The sequence below is a fragment of the Castor canadensis genome, chromosome 15 (genome assembly GCF_047511655.1).
Source record: "Castor canadensis chromosome 15, mCasCan1.hap1v2, whole genome shotgun sequence".
Taxonomy (NCBI): Eukaryota; Metazoa; Chordata; class Mammalia; order Rodentia; family Castoridae; genus Castor; species Castor canadensis.
The window spans coordinates 99,997,720-100,020,019 of record NC_133400.1 but is presented as its reverse complement, the minus strand read 5'-3'; the positions used below and the strand labels follow the sequence as shown (position 1 = coordinate 100,020,019).

The 22,300-nt window shown below is 49.4% G+C and overlaps 1 protein-coding gene across 3 annotated transcripts in view; it reads left to right on the top strand.

Annotated features, from left to right (window-relative positions):
* The first annotated feature begins 188 nt into the window (after positions 1-188).
* Positions 189-22,300, top strand: part of LOC109698134 (mitogen-activated protein kinase kinase kinase 21) — a 42,384-nt gene continuing 20,272 nt past the window's right edge. For all 3 annotated transcript variants that reach the window (XM_074056855.1, XM_074056854.1, XM_074056856.1), the window contains exons 1-4: positions 189-1,271; positions 15,229-15,409; positions 18,679-18,827; positions 19,590-19,765. In XM_074056855.1, coding sequence (XP_073912956.1) covers positions 476-1,271; positions 15,229-15,409; positions 18,679-18,827; positions 19,590-19,765 — 1,302 coding nt within the window. In that variant the 5' untranslated portion in view covers positions 189-475. The remainder of the gene's footprint in view (positions 1,272-15,228; positions 15,410-18,678; positions 18,828-19,589; positions 19,766-22,300) is intronic.

Genomic DNA, 22,300 nt, shown 5'->3' with positions numbered 1-22,300 from the left:
TCCAGGGGGCGGGGACGGAGCCAGGCGCAGGGCGGGCTCAGGGGGGACGAGGTGGACCTGAAGAGGGCGGGGCCGGACCAGGAAGCAGGCGCGGGCCGGGTGGGGCTCAAGGACCTGGAGAGGGCGGGGCGGGTCCGGGGGTTAGCGAACCTGGAGGGCTGGGCGGCCGGGTGAGGCCGAGGAGGCGGGGCGGGCCTGGAGGCGGGCAGCAGGCCCCGCGCCACCATGGGGCGACAGCGCCCGCGGCCTCGGGGACCGCTGCAGCAGCACAGGCGGCCCAGCAGGAGCGAGGGCTGAGGCCAGGGCCTTCAGGCAGTGGGCGTGACCTCCGCCGTCCCCGACCCTGCTCCTCTCTCCGTACGCACTCCCTGGACGCGGACGGCCCCGCCGCCGGACGATGCGCGTCCCCGGCCGCCCTGGAGGCTGAGGCTGCGCCCCTCGCGCCCTCTCCACCCGCGTCCTGGCCGCCGATCCCATGGCTCTGCCGGGCGCCGAGGGCACGGCCGAGTGGCCGCTGTCCCCGAGCCCAAGCGTCCCCGGCGGCTCCGCGTCCTCGGGCGGCGCGGCCCCGGAGGGCGCGAGACTGTGGGCCGCGCTCTACGACTACGAGGCGCGCGGCGAGGACGAGCTAAGCCTGCGGCGCGGCCAGCTGGTGGAAGTGCTGTCGAAGGACGCGGCCGTGTCGGGCGACGAGGGCTGGTGGGCCGGCCAGGTGCAGCAGCGCCTGGGCATCTTCCCCGCCAGCTACGTGGCGCCCTGCCACCCCGCTGCGCGCCCCGCGCCGCCCCCGCCACGGCCTGGCTCGCCCGTGCACGTCGACTTTGAACGGCTGGAGCTCAAGGAGCTCATCGGCGCGGGCGGCTTCGGCCAGGTGTACCGCGCCACCTGGCAGGGCCAGGAGGTGGCGGTGAAGGCGGCGCGCCGCGACCCCGAGCAGGACGCGGCGGCGGCGGCCGAGAGCGTGCGGCGCGAGGCGCGCCTCTTCGCCATGCTGCGGCACCCCAACGTCCTGGAGCTGCGCGGCGTGTGCCTGCGGCAGCCGCACCTCTGCCTGGTGCTGGAGTTCGCGCGCGGCGGGGCGCTCAACCGCGCGCTGGCCCACGCAGCCGCGGCCACCGCACCCGATCCGCGCGCGCCCGGGCCGCGCCGCGCGCGCCGCATCCCCCCGCACGTGCTGGTCAACTGGGCGGTGCAGATCGCGCGCGGCATGCTCTACCTGCACGAGGAGGCCTTCGTGCCCATCCTGCACCGGGACCTCAAGTCCAGCAACAGTAAGTGGTGAGGGAGAGGATGATCCCCGGGGTGTGGCGCCAGGTGCCAAGAGATGGTGGCGGGCAGCCCGCAGGCGCATCTCCTGCCCAGGCCTCCCCGGTTCAGAGCGCAGCCAGGCCTTCCTTACTTGCGTTGGGGCAGTTGACTCACTTACTCTGACTTGTTACCCTTGGGCGATTTTTTTTAAAAGACTGGGGCTGGGCTTGCTTGTAGATCAAATACTTGTAAATGTCTGAATCTGCTGGAAACTTCAGGGAGCAGCTTGGCCCTTGAGGTGCCTTACAGGGCGACTGACCGGAAGAAATGATATTTTCCTTGTGTTTCTGTGTACCCCTGGTCCCGCATTCATTTGGGTAGGAGTTTTCTGGCCATTACAGTAGCAACCTGTCCAGCCCCAGGGCCTCCGTCAGACTTCCCCTCACCTTCCACCTTACAAGTGCTGTATTAAAGTTGCGAGCTGGTGAACCCTGGGCCTCATGCGCTGATGGACGCGCCCCCATGTTCTCTCACTTTAAATGTGGCATCATGCTCTTGACTTTTCCAAAGACTTTTCATCAGAAGTCTCTGTAAGAAAAGCACGATTTTATTAATGGTTGGCTGGCTTCTTTTCTGTAGACCGGAAGCACTCAGTTGGGCCACGTGCTATTTGAGGTTAAGAACGAGAGGGCATACCTTTAGGTACCTGGAATCTCAAAGACCTGGCTTATGTCATTTCCTTCTATTATTAATTAGGGTGACTTTTCCAGATGCTAGTGAGAACTGACATACAACCTAAATACAAATTCCATTGAATATGCCATAGGAATGGCTGTTTAAAGTTGCCTCCTTACTGCTGAAGGTCACTTCATATTCCTGGAGTGAGATGAACTCTCTTGCAGGATTAAAGGATGCAGCCAGAGCTGCCGTTGGCCTGCCACAGCTGCTGCCCTTCAGCCTGTGAAACCTGCCAGGACAGGAGATAAACCAGCTGAATGCTGTGACCTCCAAGTGAACAGCAGTAGCAAGACAAAATGCTACGTTCACTACATCTCTGTATGGAGGAAGTGACATATTTGTTGTATTCCTGTAGAGGTTTTTTCCTTACCAAGATCCTTCAGTGCTGAAATTTACTTAAAAGTTACTAGTATTTTCATGATGGGAATCGGGAATAAGTTCCTATGTGTGTAGCTGTGTGCAAGTGTTGAATACTTCTAGGTTTCATTTTATGACCTTCAAGTCATAAAAGTCCCAAGTCTCATAATTTAGATCTCAACTGCTTCAGTGATGGGTGCAAAGTCTAACAAGATGTGACTTGGAGAAGCAGAGGACTGGAATTACTTTTGGACTGTTTTCTAGTAGAGAACGTGATTTTCAGTATACTTTTTTGTGTAAATTCAAGCTTGGTAGTCTTGGCTACCAGTTTGGGCTTATTTCCTAATGTGTGCTTTTATTGAAGAAAAATGCAAACTGTTGCCACGGTACAAGCGACTTGTCCACGTGTCCTGCTAAGCCCTCTGCCCAGTGAGCAAGGTGCTGCAGGCCTGTATCTCAGCTGGAAGTCTTAGGTGGCAGCAGGGTGACCACAGTGTTGTTCCAGCCCCTGCTCATGGCTGTGGCCGCAGCTTGTGATAACATGGAACGTGGCATTCTGAAACTTACTCTGTCACAGGACATCAGGTCACCAATACAAGCAAACAGCAGGTGGGGTGGTCCCTAGAGTGCACGGTTAAGGGACCCATCTGCAGCTTTCACGTTGTACCTTGTCCAGGGTGATTGGTGGGTAGTGCTTGTGGGCCCGGGCCACACAAGGGATCGCGGGCAGAATGTGTTTGGTGTTCTAGAGTTGGTAAATGTGCAGGGGTGTTAATCCCGTGCCACTTTGACAAATAGTAAGCTCTTCTATATAAAGTGTAAACTTTAAAATTTGTATTGGCATCCATGAAATTGCACACAGTTGAGGCTTAATCATGACTTTTCCATACATGTAATAAGATGTTTAAAGAACTCTTAACACTGTTTCCTTTTTGGTGGTACTGGGAGTTGAACTCAGAGCCTGGTGCTTGCTAGGCAGACTCTCTACTGCTTGAGCCACTTCCCCATATCCTTTTTGTTTTTTAGTTATTCTTTGAATAGGGTCTTCCATTTATTTCTCAGGGTGGTCTGGACCACAGTCCTCCTACTTACACTTCCTGCATAGCTGGGATGACAGGCACTGTCCACCACATTCAGCTTTTTATTGTTTAAGATAGGGTCTCATGAACTTTCGACCTGGGCTGGCCTCCGAACCATGATCCTCCTGATCTGCACCTCCCTAGTAGTTAGACTCACCTGAGCCATGGCTCCTAGCTATTAACACTTAAATTTAGAATGACTGTGGCTAAGGGTTTTTGTTGACACCAGAAAAACTTGTATAGGCTGCTGTGTAGACAGCAGATATTTTGTATTTTGGAGGTGATTACATCCTGCTACTTAGTTTGAAAACCCTTTTGCCCTCAGAATAAGTAGCCATACTTCCTGGACCATTTTAATGTCTGTAATTGGCAGACAGGGTCCTTTTGCTTTAAATTGGTGTACTCTTTCAAAGCCTTCATTGGCGCCCCACTAGCCTGGCCAAGTGTATGTTTCAGTGTGACCATTATTACAATTACTTAGCATAAAATGAAAACATCAACTGAGCCTGAAATTTGCTTATCACAGCGCCACCGCCTGTCCCAGCTCACTGTCTTACTTGCTCAGTGAATAAGTGAACATAATTTGGAGTTCCCTTCGATAGATGAAGTGTAGCTTTTGAGCATGGCAGATCCTTTGTGCCGAACGGCATGTGTTGTTGGCCTTATTTGTTATTTGCTAATGGTGGTCGTAAGCTAATGACAGTATGAAGAAGGCTTTAAAACTCAATATTGAGTTTTACTGTCACTCTGCAGTCTACTATGTAGCAAAGAGCTACATAATTTCCATGGAAATTATTGTTCAAAACAAATGTTTAAATTTGTCAAAATAATCCACTACTCTTGGCAGACTTTCATCTTTTCTGATAGGTGATGAAGTCATAGCTGCTGTGTTAGGAGATAGCTGCATGGTATAAACAGCCTTGTCCCTTTCTGACTGATGGCAGCAGGTTGAGAGCTGAGCCAAATTTGCAGGTTTTCAGCATCATATATATTGTAAAAAAAGGCTGGGGTCTGTCACACCCCAGATGCAGGATGGGTACAATACACTTTGAAGTCTCCATCCTTGGGACCATAATTTGAGAAGACTCTGAGGTGCCATGGAAGTTGCCAGGGCTGTGTATGTATCCAGAGAGAAGAGGAAGATTGTTAGGAGCTGGGACTCCATTTGGCTCTTGCAATCCTCTTCTGGGTCCCAGAGACACAGTGGCAAAGCAGAGGGCAGTGCCACTAACTCTGAGGTCATAGAGCGTGGTCTAGTGAGAAAGGGACGGCACACATGCAGCTGTAATACTAGCCTGTTGAGCAGGTGACAAGGAATGTGATGGCCCACAGGAAGCTGCTCTGAGAAAGAGACCCAGTGCCAGGCTGAAGAAAGTTGGAGCAGAAATGAGCCTGGCCTGTTGGAGGAGTGGGGCTGCTGACAAGCAGGTGTGTGGGGTGGACAGTGGGGAGCTGGTATGGGTCAACCTGCAGGCTCCCAGTCTTGGAAGCAAGAGTAGCAAGAAGTTGCTTTCAAAAGAATAATCTTGGGTTATGTGTGCATAGTAAGAAATAAATAGGCCACTTCTTAGTTTTAATAGTTGGGGGAGGCTATTTTATGTAGACCGTACATATTGGTCATTTCATGGTCATCATCAGGTCCATCAAAGCATGGGGCGGGGGGTGGAATCACATTTCAGAAAGCCCTGCTTGCTCGGGCAGGGCTTTACAGTCGGTCAGACCTGCATTTGATTATGCGGGTCTTTCCCTGCTAGCTCGGTGACCTTTGGCAAGTTACATGATGTCTTGATTTCTGACACTGCTGAACCCCTCTCAGAGACTGACAGAAGTCCTTGGGGGGAAATCTTTCTTGTTTCTTAACCCTTCCAAGGCAGCTGGGGTAATACTGGCTTGGAAGTGAATAGCTTTCCCAGGGAGCAATAGCAGTGAGATGTGGCTAGAAGGAAAGCAGAGTCTTGGGATTTGTGGGAAGGAAACTCATTTCACGTGTGGGCATGTGAACACCTTCAGCTCTCGAGGCAGTGGGCCCTGGGAGCCATTGAGGGTTCGTGAGGAGGAGAGTGGTGAGTCTGCCGCTAAGGACAAACATCTGGGAGGAAGAGGAACGATCTGGAGATTGTTTGCTCCATAACTGCCATCAGAGATTGTCAGAAGAACAGCAGTGAAAAGAAAAGGACTTCCTGATGCAAATTGTTTGTTAATCATTTATAATCAAAGCCTTGTTTTTAAAATCACAGTTTGTTTAGCAAGTTCATTTACACTACTTTTTTTTTTTTTTGAAGTACTGGAGTTTTGAACTCAAGGCTTCTGACTTTCCAGACAAGTGCTCTGCCTCTTTAGCCATGCCCCCAGGCCTTTTTTTTTTTTTTTTTTTTTTTTTTAGCTTTAGAGTATTTTTTTCTAACAGTTTCACACTTTTGCCCAGCCTGGTGTCAGTCCTCGGTCCTCCTGCTTCCACCTCCTGAGTACCTGGGAGCATAGGCTTGTGCCACCGTGCATGGCTAGACTGTTTTCTTGTTCTGATTTCTCTCTCTCTTTCTAGAGCTGGAAACTATTCACTCAGTTTACCGTCAGGCTGCTGATTTTAATTCCAGTGTCAGTGACTGTCCCCAGTACCTCCAAGGCCAGCTGGGGGCCTCAGTAGGAAGGGTTTTTGTGGGTAGAAGGTTCCAGGGGAGGTTGAGGGAATGGCAGGGGCTCCATTTTTCTACAGGTGACTCCTAGTCAGGGTGAATTGATTTGTTAAAATCCGTCTTCTCCAAACATTGCCTCCTCTCAGATGTATGTAATTCCCTAATGGTTGTAATGGAACAGTGGCCTGCATTGAGCTGGGGCCTCCCAGTTGCAGGGCATCCCCGCAGTTTGCCCTTGGGGTTTCTCACTGCAGCCCGAGCAGGTGCTTCTGTCATCCAGGTCTGTCCTTCTTGCACAGGAAGCTGAGGCCCAACTTGACTGGTTAGGTGGAAGCCATGAAACTTGTTAGAGGTCGGTGCTGAGTGCGAGTCCAGGGCTTCTGCTCCTGAATCCTGTCCATATCCTGCCTCCATGAATAGTTTACAAAACTTTGTGCACAGGGATGCCTTCCTCGCCTGAGAGCTTTTATCTACATGGGTGACAGCAACTGATATTTTCCATACTGGATGTTGAAAATGACGTACTTAAAAATATTTAGTAGTTTTAAAATGGCAATAGCACATTATTTTTGGTGGGGAAAACTCCACAAACTTCCCAGAACAAATGCAGCAAGGAGGCCATGTTGGGTTACCCTTCTGAGGCTCAGATGAACAACAGATTTCCCTGGAGGATGGACGCTCCAGTCAGCCCCTGCCTGCCTTCTCTTGCCATCTTAGGGACCTCCAGGGGTCCCTGGGCCAACTATCAAACCCTCAAGGCCAGCTGATTGGTTCTGTCAATGCACAAAGGCCCTCCGCAATGCCCCCACCTAACGCAGCATCAGAATCTCTAGGAGGATTTAAAACGAATTGCTGCTCAGTTTTGGATATTCGGTTTAGTGGGCCTTGCTTGGAACAAGTGATGAATTTCTTTTCCAGCATGTGGTTTGGAAAGTCTTGACATATCCTCTGCAGAATTGAAAGGGTTTTAAGTGATCACTTTTGTTCCTGCCTCCTGGGTTCCGCTGTGGAGATTTTACCAGCGTGCTGTCCGCAGGTCTGTCCTGTGTCCCCGTCCATCTCAGCATGGAATGCAGAGATACATTTTTAAAAAGCTTCTGGGTGGCTCACAGGCAGGGTGGAGCTTGGAAACTGGAATTCTAAAGCCTGGTGGTTTGCGGATTCCTTCTTATGGGTGACATGGGTAGATGTGTGAGTTCGAGTGTGACTGCAGACTTGTCCCCAAGGTGACTGTCTGATGACCATGGATGGTTGGTCATTGCTTATTCTGGCTGTGACTTAGGGAAGAGGGATGGACATCTCTAAGCATTTGTCCCTTCATGTAAGGGACAAATAGTGGAACCGTGGTATTGTAGAGCTCTGGCACCACCACTCCTGTGCCTAACTCTCTGAGTAGGGTGAGGTGTGACCAAGTGAGTTAGTGTTCTGCGGCTCACACACTTTCCTGAACGTGTGGGCAGTAGCTGCTCCAGGCTTTGCCAGCCATGAGTCCTCTTGCAACTATTCAGCTCTGCCCCTAGTCAAAAGCATTCATGCAATATGTAAACAGTGGTGTTCCAATAAAACTTTATTTACAAAAGCGTCACTGTGGTGGGTATGGCCGATGGGCTGTGATTTGTCAACTCCTGGTGTGTGGTACAGTATTTCATGCTCCCTAGGACAGACCCTGATGCGAGCCACAACTGTGTTCGTTTTTCTGTATTGTTGAAAACACTTGGTGCCTAAATACTGTCTCATCTTTTGTGTGTGAGCTCACAGGTACCAGAGAGTTCTCTCCAGCTGCTGAATGTGGCCACATGATCACATCGACGCATCAACCTGTAGATTTTAACCTGGCCAGCCTGCTGATTGAACCGGCCTCAGCCCTGTCCTCCGTAGCAGCGCTGAGGTCCACCTATTTGGCAGGTCTGGGTCAGGGAGAAGCCTTAAAGTACTAAGTCAGTGTTGTAGCTGTCTCATCTCTACAGCTTGTGTGCTTTTTAAATCTATCAGAGAAACAGCAAGTCACTTCCACTTGGGGAAGTACCTTAGTTGCACACAGGATGGTTTCGTTATTTCTGAAAATTTGACTTATGATTCTTCTTTTTCTTTTTTATTTTTTTGGGACAAGGTCTCTCTGTGTAGCCCCAGCTGGCACTGAACTTGGTAAGTAGCTCATGCTGGACTTACAAGCCTCCCTCTGCCTCCTGACTGCTGGGGTCACACGTGCATCACCACACCCAGCTTGGCTTATGATTTTATGTTTTATTTTAAATTTTCCATAAGTACTGCATCAAGTCGAATCACTGTGTCAGTTTTCGTTTGCTAGTTTGTTACGTAGCGTATTTTAGAGGATCCTGCTCCAGTCTGTCTTTCGTGACCTTTACTGTCAGTACACTGAGGGGATAGACGGGTAGGTCTAGATTTCACATGCTGTGAACTGTAAAAAGTTTTCTTATTAAAGCTGAATATTGTATGTATATCCATGGGCAGGCTTGTCCCACGGAAGGTGGTTTTTGTTTTGGTGGCTGTGTTGGCGTGAAGCTCTGTTTTTGCTGACAGTCTGTATTGTCTTTGCAGAAGTCTGGCTTCTTGGGTTTAGTAAGGTAACTCATTCATCCAAGCATGGGTCCTGTACTAATTGGATGCCATGTGTCAGGAACTCTCAGAGGCTGTGCTGCTCAGTGGTGAATGAACAGAAACAAAGTCCTTCCTTACTGAGCTTGCATTCCAGTAGGCCAGACACACATTAAGCCAAATAAGTGGTAAACAAGTAGTATGTTGGTGGTGGCAGGTACTTAGCACAAAACTGAGGTCGCGAAGGAGGGTGGAAGTGTGGAGATGAGCAGTGAGGTTCGAGCTTGTACGTCTAAGGAGGGCCTTCAGAAATAGCGGATTCCAGCAAAATCTGGATTGGAGAGGAAGTGGCCATATGGGGAGACTGTCGGGGTAAACACTTCAGGATTCCTGGCAGGAGGACAGTATGGCTGGAGGAAGTGTGTGTGGAGAGGGGTGGACAGCAGGACTTGAGGGACTGAGATGTCTGTAAGGTCTTGGACTTGGGTGGGCTTTCTACATTTTTGCAGGATGACACTGACTGCAATTTGAGACCAGGGGAAGGGGACCCAAGTTGGAGACATAAATTTGGAAGGCAGCAGTGTGAGGAGGTATCAAAACCCTGAGATATCTGGGTGAGGAGGTGGAGTCAGGATAGACCAGGACAGTGACTGAGTCCTGCTGGAAGGAGAATCTGGGAGGGGGCAGCTGAGGGGGAAGAGCTGGGGAGCAGGGTTCTCAGTGAGTAGTGAAGAGAGGCCCTGGGGAGCAGCGCTCAGCTGTGTCCAGTGCTTCCTTGGGTCAGGGTTCAGACAACTGTAAGGTATGATTGCTTTTGAAGTTGTCTTCATTTCTGAAGTGTACAGCGAAGCGAGTTGCTTTTCTGAATTGGCAGGCGATTTAATGTGAAGAACCTTCTAGTTGGTATCTCTTTCTTATCCAACCTGCCATTACAGGATGTGATTGTCCTCTCAACAAAGACGTGAGCTTGTAAAGATGCTAGTTGTGGTTAGACAAAAGATTTTATGCGCACTCTGCTTAGGAGCTGGTGAGAGAGAGGATGGAGACTCGCCAAGAAGATGAGGCAGGTGTCAAGTATTGTGGGAAGGGAGAGACCTTCCCGTGGAGTTCAGAGGAACAGTGGAGGGAAGGGGCCCTGTGTAGACCCATCTAATACCGGGGTAGGAGGGTGTTGACACCCACAGGCCGGTGGACGTGGGACTGGCTCACGGTCAGCGGTCAGCGGGTCAGTGCGAGCCCCAGGCTCCTCCCCCAAAGCCAGAGTGCGCTGTTGGAAGCGTGTGGAGGAGCAGGGCTGCTGGGGAGACACAGGGGTGAGGCCTGGGTGTTTGATGTTGGCCTTTAAAACACAGAATTGTTTGAATGTGGGGTTTATTTGGGGAGTACAGGAGCTGGGAAGGTACTTTTAAAAGACACTGCAAAGAGCCTTGGAGGTTGGACGCTGGTGAATGAAGTGGGGACAGGTGAGCACACCATGTGGCCATACGGGAAGTGACCCTTCATCCTGTGCAGACACCGAGTGTCCAGGGTGAGAATTCGTGGTGTTCCTTAACATCCGAGCAGAGCCGTGATACCTGTCACTAGTCTTCCTTTGATCCTTTCCTCAGGTATTTTTTCTTTTTTTTCTTTTGGATCCTAGTGAAGCCCGTTTGGCTCACTGGGTGGAATTTGAGTGTGGGAGAGTGGAGGAGGTGTGTTATAATTGCTTTTTAAATATCCATACATTAGCTCCTATAATTGTGAAAGGAGCAGCGGGAACTTCAAAGGGCTGGACAAACCAAGAGCCTGGGGGTTGACCAGCAGGCCAAGTGCAAAGCCATAAGGCCACGTGTTGAAGAATGGGGCTTACGAGCCAAAAATGTCCCCTGAATTCACAGGAGAGATGTGCCAGTAATCACTGCCCAGAGAACTGACCACTTCTGAGGCCAAAAACCTGGCCTGCCCGGTGTGCTGCTTCAGTGACCGGAAGCGGAAGTCCTCCCACCCCTGTCCTCACCTGAAACCTGGCAGGAGGCCGAGTGTACAACCTGTGGTGAGGCAGCTACTCTTGGTTTCGGTCACACTGCCCAGAAGATAAGGAATTTCAGGAATTCTGCCATGCACCTCTGAAATAGAATCCCAGACAATGGGCCTTTCATGGAGCCCCAGGCTTGACATTGGAGTGTTATTTTAACTTGTTTTCTGTCAGGGCCAAGTTGGAGGCTCAGGTCCTGGGGGAGCCTTGGATCTGGGAACGGGGGCTGTGTTCTAAACCTGCCGTCCGCCAGCCCCACACACTGGCGTGTCCACTTAGAAAGGGAGCTCGCTTGTTAGTGGTCGGTGTGTAGTTCTTACTCTTGGCCATTTTCTTGTAGTTTAGATCTGCCCCTCTGGCTTTGGCCTCTGGGGACAGCGGCCTCTGGTGAGACCGGGAATCATGTTGAGGCCCTCATCCTATCTGGGTGTTTGTAGGAATGAGGAGGTAGTGCATGTCAGGTAATGGTTTTGTAGGGCTGCAAACCATTTTCACCATTGGGGTCTTTTTGGTGGCAGGAACAACTGGAGTTTAAAAGAGAGGTTAGTGAGAGTCCGAAGGGGAAAATATAAGTCTTCAGGTTGCTGAAGACATTAATTCACCTCTGTCTTGGGCATTTCTGTAGGGTAAGTGTACTGAGTTTAAAGGATGGGGTCTGACCCCTTTTTCTTGATATTGCTGATGAGTAAAGTCTGAGAAATTAATCGGCTTTGGCTGACTTTGGAAGGAGCGTTTAGACATTCGTCTCCACAAAGTACACAGTCAGGTCTCTGGTTGCCCTGCCCCTGTGACACCCATTGCTTCATGGGCACTCAGGAGAGGGCTGTCACACAGCCACATCTGTGGTGTAGCCCTTGGGTTTTGGGCGACGTCTCTAGGCTGTAAACTGGACATTTGAAGTCTCCATTCACATACTGGTGTGATGAGCTGGAGAGCGTGTGGAAGCCTCTGCGCAGCACAGAGGGCCAAGAGATGGCAGACGGAATTCTTGTTCTTAGGACTGGTGATTATCAATTAAACAAAGACTCCATCAGACACCGGGAGGTACGAGGCACAGTGTTAGGTGATACAGAGGTCTTGAAGGAAGCTATAAAAAGCAGTTTGTGGGATGAGTAGTTTGTACCCAGTGAGAGATGTGTTGGAGAAAGAGGGTAACTAATAACACCATAGCTGTACAATGACACTGGAGTAAAGGTGTTCACGATTTTGTGGGAAGCCCAGAATTTCCTAAGGAAGCTCGACCTTGGTGCTGGGCACAGGGAGATGGACAGAAAGCATGAACAACTGTCCAGACAGAGTGCATTCTTGTTCCCTGACCCCCAGACCCCTCTTTCCGTCCCCCATGTGTGACACAGCACTGAGACAGAGCAGGAAAGATGGAGGAGGGTCAGCCCTGCCACTTCCTGCTTCCTGAGCAGCTGTGGCTTGTGCCCACCCAAGTCTGTTCTCATCTCCTGTGGGCATAGGGAGGTCCAGAGGTCCATCTGTAACTGGATTTCACAGTTACACGATCACTAGGGAAAGAAATGCAGGACACAGCAGCACCATGGTCCACACTGATTGTCCGCTGGTGAGTCCCCACTCCCACACCCTGCACGCAGCCCAGTGCTGCCACTTCGGGTACGGAAATTGCCCTGACTCTGCCACTGTAGGTGGTGCGGTGCCAATGCCACCTGGCAAATGATGCGGGGTTCCTGAAGACTTGTTAACACACACCCATCAGTGTGTGTATGTGAAAGAGAGAGAGAGAGAAAGAGAGAGAGCGCGAGGGCTATCTAGCAGCACGCTCACTGTGTTTGGGCACTGTTCTGAACTTTGTGTGGTGGTGTTGTGTTCTTGTAACACCCTCTCTACAATCTTAGGCTGTTGCAGGTCCCTCTGAGGATGGGCAAGGAAACCCAAGTGTAGCCTCCCCACCCTGGTGCTCTCGGTGCCCCAGTACCTGCTGCTACTTGGATCTACGAGCTGTCCACTGACAGCAGGACAAGAGAGTGGAGGAGGATGTGTGGCTCTGAGAGGGGATGCCCACCGAGGAGCAAGCCCTTGGGAGGGCAGTGAAGGCTATGAGCCAAGGCACGTGGCCAGGGGGGAGGGCAGTGGGCTCTGGACACCGGCACCTCCTCTGCTCCCTGGCTGTGTGGCCTACACCGATCCTCAGTGTCTCTGTGCCTTGATTGTTTTATCTATGTAGTGCAGGTCACACTGTCCACCTATAAGTTGTGTTACATAATTAAATACATAATTAAAATATAGCCTGACCCGACAAGTAGAAGGTATCAGTGAAACCTAATGGCTCTAGTTAGGGATCATGTTCCAAAAAACCGACAGAAAGAATGTCTGCTTAAGTGAGTCACTTTGTCACTTATTTTTCAGTGCTAGCTCTCCTCTCCTAAGAAAGACCTGTCTGTTGAGAATTTTGTGAGGACTGAGTTAGCTATCGAGAGCAAGCATGGAGCGAGCCCTCAGGACCTGCCAGCGCTCCTTAATCTGTCATCGGCTCCATGGGGTGGGAATGGGATGGGCAGCATGCAGACGGGAGATGGAACTCGCCTGTGCTGTAGACTTCAGCACCTGCTTAAGTCACACGGCAGAGCAGGTGTCAGAGTGCAGGGTGAATGGGTGTTCTCGCGTGGCCCAGCAATCTAGGGGAGTAGTAGGATAGGCAAACCATTACAGCGCCTGCCGAGTGCTGGGTGGGAGCACAGGTGGTGGAGGGAATCGGGTCCTTTTTGAGGGGGAGTTTGGATCTCAGTAAGGCAGCCTGTCAGCCCCGGAGGGATGAGGTGGACTGTGAAATGCAGAGGCTGGAGACTGCCTGATTAGGAGTGTGGACATTGACTCTGGGTCACAGGCAGCTGGGAAGAGGGTTCATTTTAATAGATTTTGAGGTCTGATTCATGCACAGTGCAGTTCACCCTCTGAGCGCAAGCAGCTGATGAGCTTTGGTGATACCTGAGATCCTGCATCCGCCTCCACCTTCCAAGTAAGAGTTTTTCTGTCACCTCAGGAAGGTCCCTGCATTCCCCAGCAGTCACACCTCCTCCCAAGCAGCTGCAGCCTCCTATCGGGGTCCTGTGGCTTCACTTCCTTCCAGAACAGCTCACAGGAGCAGTGGGACCTACGTGTCTGGCTCTGGTGCTTGGGGCAGTGGCTTTGAGGTTCATCTGAGCTGTCCTGTGTGCCAGCAGTCTGTTCATGGCAAGTTTAAAGGATGAAAGATGCCGTGACACTTTGGATGAAGACTGTGCAGCTGGTGGCACCTGAAATGGACCAGAGGAGAGAATGGCAGCTCCAGCTCCTCCCAGAGGAGTGAAAAAGGATGCACTTCCTCAGGCTCTCGACAGAGGAAAATCAGCAGGGGGCAGGGGAAAGAGTGGGTGTGGCTGGAGGGACTGGAAGTAGGTGGGTTGTTGCGCTCCAAGCCCTGGGGACAGAGCTGGCCTGAGCTTGGTGCCTAGAATTTGGCAGTCACCAGGAGGTGGGGAAACCAGCAACTGGATGGTTTCTCTGCTGTTCTTACTTTTTTCCTGTATTTTGAGCTTCAGTGAGACAGTTGTCTCTTGTCAGTCACCTATGTTGTGCAGGTCCAGTTTGGTAATGAATCGTGGCACCTGTCATCTGTTTGTGAAATTCTCTGATACATTCAGATGAAGGGCTTGATCAGGGAGGAATTTCCTAAAAGAAAACAGTATGTATTTTTTCATAAAAGTAGACTTTCAGAGACTCTTCAGCCCACCTGTGCTATCTCAAGGTGTCTCGCCTCAGAAGTCGTGTACTGCCATCAAGGGACACTAACGTGCTAAGAAGCCTTGTTGTACCATAGATTTTCTTAAAACCTGTAACTCAGGCACCAGCGGCCCACTAGAGGTCGTGATCTGCATGCTGCTGTTAAGGTAGATAAAATGTTAAGAAGGTGAACATGGTTGATGTACTTTCTATATAAGAATGAATACAAAACTTTTAAGCCTGTTGAAATCACCAGAAGAAAGGGACTAAGGTAGAAAGGAGAAAAAAAGGGGGGGGATGAAATATGGATTATAATACATGTATATGTGGAAATGTCAGAAGGAGACTCCCTGTGGAGCTATTTTAAACAAACAAAAATGGCTTTTTTTAAAAAACGGAGAACAGGGAGGTAAATCAGGTCCTGTCTGGGAGTTGGCACCAGAGGGAGGAGGGAGGATAAAAGGAAAGGGTGTCGGAGGGTGAATATGGTGGAATATTATGCACTCATGCATGAAAATGAGACCTGTTGAAACTATCCCAGGAATGAGGAGATGGGGGATAAAGAAACAGGATAGAGGGGGTGAATTCAACTGTGGTATGTTGTCTGAACTTTTGTGAATGACACAGTGCACCCCAGTTCAACAGTAATATAATTTTAAAAAGGTAGGTATAATGGTAAAACACAAATTCATTCTTGCAAACCTCAGAAGCTGCCGTGAGATTGATCTAGGTGTTACAGGAAAGGGTGGTTGACACTGTGTTCCTCTGGCAGGCACGAGACCCTCCGTTCTTTCCCCAGCACCCCAAAACAGCAATAAAAAATTATGACTGGAAAATTAGAAGGCTGTGAAATGGCCCTCCTTTGGTTTTCCTGCAGTCTTGCTGCTCGAGAAGATAGAGCACGATGACTTCCACAATAAGACGCTGAAGATCACGGACTTCGGGCTGGCGAGGGAGTGGCACCGTACAACCAAGATGAGTGCAGCGGGTACCTACGCCTGGATGGCCCCCGAGGTCATCCGGTCCTCTCTGTTTTCCAAGGGCAGCGACATCTGGAGGTGAGTTGCCTTTGCCTTGTATAGCTGCACAGTCCATTGAGTCCTGGGCACTCAGTGATTCTCAACATTACCAATGGGGTCCTTGTGAAGAAGGCTTTGTGCTATGCGTCAGGATGGTCACAGGCTGGGCATGGTGGCTCATGCCTCTAATCCCAGCTATTCAGGAGGCAGAGATCAGGAGGATTGAGTTTTGAGGCCTGCCTGGGCAAAAAGTTCTCAAGACCCCATCTCAACCAATAAACCGGACATGATGGTTCTTGTCTGTCCTCCCAGCATTTGGGAGGTGTATGTATATGAAAACTAGAGCCAAGAGAAGGATGTGAAGCGATAGAGCCTCTGTTTAAACTCAGGTGTGTCTAACTTCCAAATTCGCGATCAACAAGAGTTTTTCCCTGTAGTCTTTGGATGCACTTGACGTTACTCCCTCAAGTTCACAGGTGAGGTTAGTGGCAGAGACCCATCAGGAAAACTCCCATAAAATCACTTCCCTTTCAAAGCTTGTCATCTGCACTTAAATATGGCTAAATTGTTTTGCTTCTCCTTTCTAAGAAATTTATGGATTGGGCTGGGGATTTCTCAGTGCTGTAGGGCCCGAGCATGTGTGTTTTATAAAGAATAAGTGTGTTTGCACTGATGTCATTACAGTCATTTCTGGCTGTAAGACGTTAAGCTTCAAGATTCTAAAAACTACATCATAAATCAGCTTTACACTCAAGATAATCTGTCTTAGGTGCGACCGTTTCATGTTGTACACTTGTGTAATAGACTGTGCTCTCTGTCACGCCTTAGAGCAGCTTTGAGACTCAGGAGGTAGAAAAATGGAAAAGCTTCTAAAACCAGCCAGGTTCCTTGTAAAGTGTCATGGTCTGATTTTCCTGAAAAGCTGCTAATTAGGGAGAAGAGAGAAGTGGCAGGCTGGTAGCGGTCATGGTGGGTACACCTATAGTTCCAGCTGCTCAGGGGGCTGAGACAGGAGGATTGCTTTAGCCTAGGAGTTCGAGCCCAGCCTGGGCAACATAGACCTCATCACAAAAGGAAGAGAGAAAGAAGAAAAATGGGGTCCGAAAGCAATGTGGATGACAGAAAAGGAATGTTATGACATGCTGGAAGAAGAATTGAGATGCTGAAGACCCCAGGAGCTGCGTGGATGTGGAGCGCCCCTCTCCCTTCAGCCCTCCCCAGACTGCATTACTGCATTTTGCAGGCTGGAGTCCAGGGCGTCAGGATGGGAGCGGGCAGAGAGGCTGTCTCTGTGACTCACGCTCACCACGGCCATAAATTTCTCTTTATCACGTTCCCATAGAAAGCTTCATCCCTAAAGTCGGCTTCACTGTGTGTGGTGCGGGCTGGTGGTTGCAGCCGCTGCCCTGGCTCTCATTCCTCCTCCCTTCCTTATCAGTTACACTGCAAGGCCACTTTCCTGGGCATGTACGTGGACGCCATTGTCTCAGTTTTACAGCAGCTCTTGTCGCCCTCCAGCCTGGTGCCCTGGAGTTCTCAGTTCCACTCACTCCTGTCCAGTGGAAGGGAACAGAAACCCAACAGGCGTGGTGGCCACGCCTGTAATCCTGGCTCTCAAGAGGTGGAGGCAGGAGGATCACAAGTTTCCAGGCAAGCCCTCTTCTCTTGGGAAACCTGAAAACTCCCAGTAGAGTTTTACGTCTTACTTTTGTGATTTGCTGATGACAGTCTTTTTCAGCATCCACCATTTCTGTCCTTCTGTATGAGAATTTTTGTGTTCCCTGCTCCAAGGTGGTTCTTCTTGACTGATCCATGAAATAAACTTACTTATTCTTGAAATTTTGAAGGTGTCACTACGAATGAACCATGACAGACGACTGGAAAGAAACTAATCAGTTCACCTTTTTTGTTTGTTCGCTTTTGTCAGTACTGGGGTTTGAACTCAGGGCTTCACGCTTGCTAGGCAGGTGCTCTACCACTTAAGCCAAGCCTCCAGCCCTTTTTGCTTTCAGTTTTTCAGGTAGGTTCTCTCGCTTTTGCGTAGGCAAAATCTCATCCTTAAGAAAAGAAAGTAATCAAATGAGCCTCAAAACTCAGATCTGCAGCCACTCCTAAGTGACTTTCTGGTGTCACTCTGAGCTGTCTAATATTCATTCTAGGCTTGTGCGCTAGCTTCTTTCTGCCTGCTGTCTTTAAACCAACGCTTAACTGTTATGCAGATGCAGCACATGCAAAATGAGAATCAAGTTCCCCTTAAATTTCAAACATTTAAAAAACCAGTGAAATTCTAAAAGATTAGGAAATCCTAGTGAGGGCTTTAAAGACTACACTAGTTACGTTAATACAGTTTATAAAGCGAGTAAGTATGACTGTTTCTTTTATGTTTCTGTCTTACAACATAAAGTCAAATGAATCATTTGGAGTGATTGGTTTTTGTTTTTTTCTTAGTCTGCTTTATTGAGCCTGAGTCTTGCTATGTAACCCAGCCTGGCCTCAAACTCACAATCCTCCTGTCTCCCAAGTGTGGGATTGCAGGCTTGAACCACCACTCCCAGCTAGGACTCATATATATATATTTTTTATTAACAAAAGATAATTTAAGTTTCCTTTATGTTTTGAAGAATAAAAGCAACCTAAGGTACAGGCCTGGATGAGAAAAGAGGGCGCGTCTGTATAGGTTACAGGTTCATTTCTGTGCTGCTCTGCACCGAGTTGAGTTTGGATGTGCAGTGAAATTTGGCCCTCGATTTCCTTTAAAAGCTCCTTTAGCTATTGTCCCTGTGCGTTCCTCCTCCTCCTTGTGACTGTGTTTGCCTGTTAGAGATGAGGCCACAGCCCAGGGTTTGGGTGCCACAGTGCAGCCACTGGGGAGAATGCAGTGCTGCATGGTCCCCTGTTTTTCCTCCCTCTCTCCCCAGATTCCTCCAGTACAAAGAGAGACCCTTCCATGGGCTGGAGGGGACCCCCAGAGGTTCCTTTGAAGAAAATACAAAAAGTAGAGGGAAGACCAGTTCCAAACAACCAGTTAAAAGTGTGCTTCTGGGACAGGGTGGGGAGGCTTTGGGGGGCTAGCCTCTTCCCCGTCCTAATGCTGGCACACAGGGCTGCTTTGTGCAAGGTTTCCGCAACTCCCAGTGCCCTGGGCAGTGGGAACTGGGCTTTCCACGAGGGGTGCTGTGCCATCTGGGGAGGGGTGTGTTGCACCTGCTGTGCCAGCCAGGCTGGGGGAGCAGCCCCATGTGCCTGGCTGGCATCCCTAGGACAGGATGTACCCAGCCTACCTAACTCAGGGAAACCTTGCTTTCCAGCTATGGCGTGCTGCTGTGGGAGCTGCTCACGGGAGAGGCCCCCTACCGTGGCATCGACGGGCTGGCTGTGGCCTATGGGGTTGCAGTCAACAAACTTACCCTGCCCATCCCGTCCACCTGCCCTGAGCCCTTCGCCAAGCTCATGAAAGGTATTTGTGTAGTTCATGGCAAAGAAAGTTGCTCACGGGGACACCCAGCCATATATTGTTTTTAGAAGAGCAACATTTATGATTCGAATTTCCAATTACTTCTAAGCAATTGTACCATTCTAAGAATTAGAAAACTCATCTCTGATATGAAATGTCAGGGACGGTCTGGTGAACTATCTCACTTGAAACCATCCAGCCTTATCGGTTACTCATCTCTGTGCAAACCTCACCCACGTGGCAGTAAGGTTGTCACCAGCAGCCAGCAGAGTTGCACAGCCCTGAGCTGGTCCCAGATCTGAGATTTTAAGTTCCGCTTGATGATCAGAAATCGTTGACAGGTTGTGCTCTGACTTCCAGCATTCTGTCCTTCTCTTTTAAAAATTGTGAGCTGCAAGTCAATAACTTCATGATCGGGTTATTTCTTAGGACTTCTCTTGTGGTTGTAACATTGTGTTTGGTTTTCTGGGGTCTGAGTTTTATACGTTGTGTCTTGGCCAGGGCAGCCTAGACCCCTGAAAAGCGTGTCCATGTCTCAAGAGTGGCTTAACACAGACAACAGTTGCCTTGGTAGTCATTGCTGTCAGCCTTTGAAACAAAGGATTCACGGTCTTCCCAGCAGACCTGAAAACTCAGGAGCAGGGCATTGAAGACACTTAGAAGGCTTAGGATGGCAGGCGTTAAACTCGGAGGTTCATCTTAGCAGCTATGCTGTCTGGGATTTGGTCTGAGCATGCAGTTAACATGATTCTTGTCTTGTCACAGAGTGCTGGGAACAAGACCCTCACATCCGTCCCTCGTTTGCCTTAATTGTCCAGCAGCTGACTGCTCTCGAGGGGACTGTCACGACAGAAATGCCCCAAGAATCTTTTCATTCCATGCAAGATGATTGGAAACTGGAAATCCAGCAAATGTTTGATGAGCTGAGAACAAAGGAAAAAGTAAGAGTGAGACGCTCACATTTTAAAAATGGTGGAAGACATGAGCCAAGGACCACTGTTTGCATTTGTCTACAGTACTCCAGATGTTCAGTTTGATTCTTGCTTTCGTTCAGGTTAAAAAAAAGTACATTCAAAATACATAGCCAAGAAAACAAAACTTTTGGGGGGATTTTCAAGTGTGTGTGAGAGAAAGCAAGCGAGAGGAAGAGAGAGAGAGAGAGAGAGAGAGAGAGAGAGAGAGAGAGAGGCTTAATGAACCCTTTATTTGCATGAACCAGCATCGGTAGCTGTCCTTATATCATTTCATGCATGTCTCCTCCTCATTATCAGTTTTTTTATGTTGGATTTTTTAAAGTCCTAATCCTAGATTCATGTTATTTTACCCATAATAACTGCTTTAATACGTGCCTTTAACCAGTGAGAATTTAAAAAATTGACTGACTTGTCATTTTCATCATCGTGTCAGCAGAATTCTTCTGCATCTTACCACGGCTCTGTATTCAGATGTCAAGATGTCTTCTGAGTGTCAGTTTGTACACCATCAGCGTGGCCATCTTGGTTCTGTCTTTCAAAGCCTCTTTCATTCTGGGTCAGTCCACCCCCTCTCATTTCCAAGGTCATTGCTCTGTGGACAAACCAGGAAAACGCGTATGGTTTAATTCTAATGTGCTGAGTTGAGCTTGGCTGATAAGTTGTAAGGAGGGGACAAATGAGGCCATGGATTAAGCGCACAGAGACTGCAGCTGTGTCACTACAGGTGCAATTTAAGGCACGCTCGAGGAAGTGAGTTGAGTTAGTGTGTCTCTTTGGGATGATGACAGAAGCTATTACAAGGCACCAAAGCACCCAAGTTCGAGGTGTGGCTCTGAGGCCCAGTGGCACTTACAGACGTTTTTGTACTACTAGAACACTTTGATGAGCCAGGGTTTCTTCTTGCTCAAGTGGATAATTGTCCCATAGTTTAAATTTTTCTTTTGCACACACAATAAATGTTTGTGCATACATGTCTGTGACAGGCTGTGTTAAAGTCACCATTTCAAGTTACTGATCAACTTTACAAAGTTTTATCCAGAAAGGAGTTTTATACCTCGTGGGACTTTTGGGTAGACTGGGGGAAATGGGTTGCCTATGCCCCCAGATTTCAGGAGTAGAACTCAGGTGATGCCCCAGGGACAGAAGTCTGGTCTCCACATTGAGAGCTCAGCACAGTTGGAACCATCAGTGGCTCCAGTGTTGGGAGCTGGGCTCTGTGGAGCTTGTGCCAGTCCCTGTAACCAGCTGCCATAGTTGTAAAGACTAGCTAGAGCTCTGTTTGAGGTCAGCCTCAGCCAGAGGTCATTCCCCATGCTTCTTGTCACTGGAGTGTCACAGGAAAGCCAACCCCCACCCCCAGGGCGGGATGAGGCTTGGGTGACCTAGGCACACAGTATCCAGCCTGTGTTCCTGCTTAGCCAGGGCCCAGTAAGCGTCACTTTAAAAGCAAGAGGGCAGAGCTGCAGCTGCCCTAGGAGGGTGCGGACTTTCCTCCCTGCCCTGGCCAGGCCCTGAGGACATGGTGAGAAGAGGAGTCCACAGGCCTCTGCCAGACTGCCTCTCCTTCATCCTGCTCCCCGAGACTGGCAGTAGGGTCCCTGCAAACTTCCATACTTTTTATTGGCTTAAAATCATAGGGAAAAGATGTTTTTTTCTTTTTAATCCTTCTCCAAATTATTTTCAAGAGTTCTAAAACTAGATGTTTAATCTCAAAAATAAATGTGATTGGGGGTGAGGACAGAGGATTTTGAGGAAAAGAAGGCTTTGAATGACGATTTAAGTTTGGAAGTGATAATTATTATTATTTTACGATAATTATTTTTGAAACGGCAGGATAGAGTTGTGGAGTGAGTTAATTCTTACTCTGTGGTATAAGGATAAAAGCATACTTTGAGAAGGGAGGTTGGCTGTTTCTCCAGTTTGAGACTCACAGTCATTTTTTAGTATTCTTTTGATGTTCAGCTATTTTTAGTGGAGTGTGTCTTGGTTTTGTTGCTCATTGCTCTTTAAGTACAGCATTTATGGTAACTTCTGAGCCTGCAGTTGAGGCTGAAAGAACACACAGTCCTTTTTCTCTGTCCTGCTGGATGGTGTCTGGTTTTCCCTCTTTGCTGGGGTGAAGTGTGTGCGGGCCTTATCTTTCCTCCCTGATTGCTGGAGGGAGGAGGCATCAGACTCAGACTCAGTGGTCAGTAACTTGGCTGTCATCTGCGTTACTCAGTAAACTGTCACCTCTGCAGATACCGGGTCCTCTCTGCACCCCTGCGTCTTATCTCTGTGTCTGTCTGCGTGCCTTGTGTCCGGGCACCTGTCTCAGGCCCTTATAGGAAGGCATGTGGTCACTAATGATTAACTCCACGGCCAGGAATTTGGATTTACCATTACCAGAATGGCCTGTGCCAAGCAATTAAACAAATACTCCTGCCAGCCATCTCATCCACAGAAGAATTTCTGTGCGTGCCTCGCGATTTCAAAGTACGGGACAGGGTTCTGATACCGCAA